We start from the raw sequence: 2,500 nt of genomic DNA on the forward strand, positions 1-2,500 counted from the left end.
CCAACCTCTTGTTTGCAACGCTGGGCTTGCCAATCGATAGGTTTCCCAACCTGCGGGTGCTTGCCAATCTGCGGGGTTTGAAATCTGCTGAGGTTTGCCAACGTATTGGGGTTTGGCAATCTGCTGGGGTTTCCCAACCTGCTGGTGCTTGCCAACCTGCTGGGGTTTCCCAACCTGCTGGTGCTTGCCAACCTGCTGGGGTTTCCCAACCTGCTGGTGCTTGCCAACCTGCTGGTGCTTGCCAACCTGCTGGTGCTTGCCAACCTGCTGGTGCTTGCCAACCTGCTGGGGTGAGCCAACCTGCTGGTGCTTGCCAACCTGCTGGGGTGAGCTAACCTGCTGGTGCTTGCCAACCTGCTGGTGCTTGCCAACCTGCTGGTGCTTGCTAATCTGCTGGTGCTTGCCAATCTGCTGGGATTTGCCAATCTGCCGGTGCTTGCCACTCTGCTGAGGTTTGTCAACCTGCTTGTTTTTGCTAATCTGCTGGTGCTTGCCAATCTGCTAGGGTTTCCCAACCTGCTTGTGCTTGCCAATCTGCTGGGGTTTACCAATCTGCTGAGGTTTCCCAACCTGCTGGTGCTTGCCAATCTGCTGGGATTTGCCAACCTGCTTGTGCTTGCTAATCTGCTGGTGCTTGCCAATCTGCTGGGATTTGCCAACCTGCTGGTGCTTGCCAATCTGCTGAGGTTTGCCAACCTGCTTGTGCTTGCTAATCTGCTGGTGCTTGCCAATCTGATGAGGTTTCCCAACCTGCTGGTGCTTGCCAATCTGCTGGGGTTTGCCAACCTGCTTGTGCTTGCTAATCTGCTGGTGCTTGCCAATCTGCTGGGATTTGCCAACCTGCTGGTGCTTGCCAATCTGCTGGGGTTTGCCAACCTGCTTGTGCTTGCTAATCTGCTGGTGCTTGCCAATCTGCTGGGGTTTGCCAACCTGCTTGTGCTTGCTAATCTGCTGGTGCTTGCCAATCTGCTGGGATTTGCCAATCTGCCGGTGCTTGCCACTCTGCTGAGGTTTGTCAACCTGCTTGTTTTTGCTAATCTGCTGGTGCTTGCCAATCTGCTGGTGCTTGCCACTCTGCTGAGGTTTGTCAACCTGCTTGTTTTTGCTAATCTGCTGGTGCTTGCCAATCTGCTAGGGTTTCCCAACCTGCTTGTGCTTGCCAATCTGCTGGGGTTTACCAATCTGCTGAGGTTTCCCAACCTGCTGGTGCTTGCCAATCTGCTTGTGCTTGCTAATCTGCTGGTGCATGCCAGTCTACTGGGGTTTCCCAACCTGCTGGTACTTACCAATCTGCTGAGGTTTGCCACTCTGTTGGTGCTTGCTAATCTGCTGGGGTTTCCCAACTTGCTGGTGCTTGCTAATCTGCTGGTGCTTGCTATTCTGCTGGGGTTTGCCAACCTGCTGGGGTTTGCTATTCTGCTGTTGCTTGCCAATCTGCTGAGGATTCCCAACCTGCTGGTGCTTGCTAATCTGCTGGGGTTTGCCAACCTGCTGGTGCTTGCCAATCTGCTGGGGTTTCCCACTCTGTTGGTGCTTGCCAATCTGCTGGGGTTTCCCACTCTGTTGGTGCTTGCCAATCTGCTGGGGTTTCCCACTCTGTTGGTGCTTGCCAATCTGCTGGGGTTTCCCACTCTGGCTTGCCAACCTATTGGGGTTTGGCAATTTGCTTGGGTTTGCCAACCTGCTGGTGCTTGCTAATCTGCTGGGGTTCCCCAACCTATTGGGGTTTGCCAATCTGCTGGGGCTGAACGAGGGACAACTGCATGCCGGGCACGTATCTCTTGGGCTTGAGTCCCAGCCGCTCCCTCTCGCGCCTGAGCTCCTCCTGCACCAGCTCCCACAAGCCCGACTTCCCGGACTGGCTGGTGTTTGTGCTTGTAGCGATCTTAGCCAGCTGCTGCGGCAGGAGCTTGACGAGGGCGGCCTTCCTGTTGCCACGCCCTGCCACCAACGGCTCTCCAATCAGCGGTTCGCCCGTCTTGGCAACGAACGTCTTCCTCATCTGCTCCAGCACCAACTTGAGGTGCTGAGCGCGGTTCTCCTCGGCCTTCTGCTGGCGCTTCTGCACTTGCTCGATGTGGCCGTCCTTCTTGGCGTGCGCCTTGAGCTCCTGCTCGAGGAGGACCTCGTAGGAGGCGGGAGTGTCCAGGAGAGCACGTGCTGGTTCCCGTCCACGACCACGTAGCCGAAGCCCAAGCCTTAGTCGGCTTGGGCTTCTCCTCCATCTTGTCGGTCTTGGAGGCTCGCTTCTCCTGCCTCCTCTTGTCCTCCTTCTTGCCCTCCTTGGACTGCCTGGGCTCGGCCACGAAGGCGATCAGCTCCTGGCCGGCGAGGTTGAAAGAGTCGAACCACTCGGTGGACTCGGGATCCGAGGTCCACCTTGGCATGGCGTGCACCACGGGGTTCTTGCGCATGGACTTGGGGAGGCGCCGCTGGGTCTTCATGTTGGCTTCGGAGATTTCTCGCGCGCGCGCGTGTGTGTGGTTCTTTCTCTTTCTCT

The 2,500-nt window shown here is 56.8% G+C and overlaps 2 protein-coding genes across 2 annotated transcripts in view; both read right to left on the reverse strand.

Moving 5' to 3' along the window:
- The window catches only part of LOC138867696 (uncharacterized), a 1,904-nt gene extending 656 nt beyond the window's left edge, over positions 1-1,248 (reverse strand). The window contains exons 1-4 of the mRNA XM_070144235.1: positions 1,147-1,248; positions 517-1,110; positions 265-462; positions 51-192 (exon numbers count right to left, since the gene is read on the reverse strand). Of these exons, the coding sequence (XP_070000336.1) occupies positions 51-192; positions 265-462; positions 517-1,110; positions 1,147-1,248 (1,036 nt within the window). The remainder of the gene's footprint in view (positions 1-50; positions 193-264; positions 463-516; positions 1,111-1,146) is intronic.
- A 6-nt stretch (positions 1,249-1,254) lies between these two features.
- Positions 1,255-2,444, reverse strand: LOC138867697 (high mobility group nucleosome-binding domain-containing protein 5-like). Its single transcript, XM_070144236.1, has 3 exons — positions 2,199-2,444; positions 1,761-2,110; positions 1,255-1,717 (listed from the first exon to the last, which is right to left on the reverse strand). The coding sequence occupies exons 1-3, from the start codon at positions 2,442-2,444 to the stop codon at positions 1,255-1,257; spliced, it is 1,059 nt and encodes a 352-aa protein (XP_070000337.1).
- Between the last annotated feature and the right edge of the window lie 56 nt (positions 2,445-2,500).

This window comes from Penaeus vannamei, chromosome 31 (genome assembly GCF_042767895.1).
Source record: "Penaeus vannamei isolate JL-2024 chromosome 31, ASM4276789v1, whole genome shotgun sequence".
NCBI classification, from domain to species: Eukaryota; Metazoa; Arthropoda; class Malacostraca; order Decapoda; family Penaeidae; genus Penaeus; species Penaeus vannamei.

Bases quoted from the DNA above. Each gene is read 5' to 3' on its own strand.
- LOC138867697 (XM_070144236.1), bottom strand. From the start codon at position 2,444: ATGAAGACCCAGCGGCGCCTCCCCAAGTCCATGCGCAAGAACCCCGTG. The intron at 2,111-2,198 runs GCTTGGGCTTCG...CTCCTCGAGCAG, and splicing joins AGAAGCCCAAGCCGACTAAG to GAGCTCAAGGCGCACGCCAA. The intron at 1,718-1,760 runs GTTGTCCCTCGT...AAACCCCAATAG, and splicing joins AGATACGTGCCCGGCATGCA to GTTGGGGAACCCCAGCAGAT.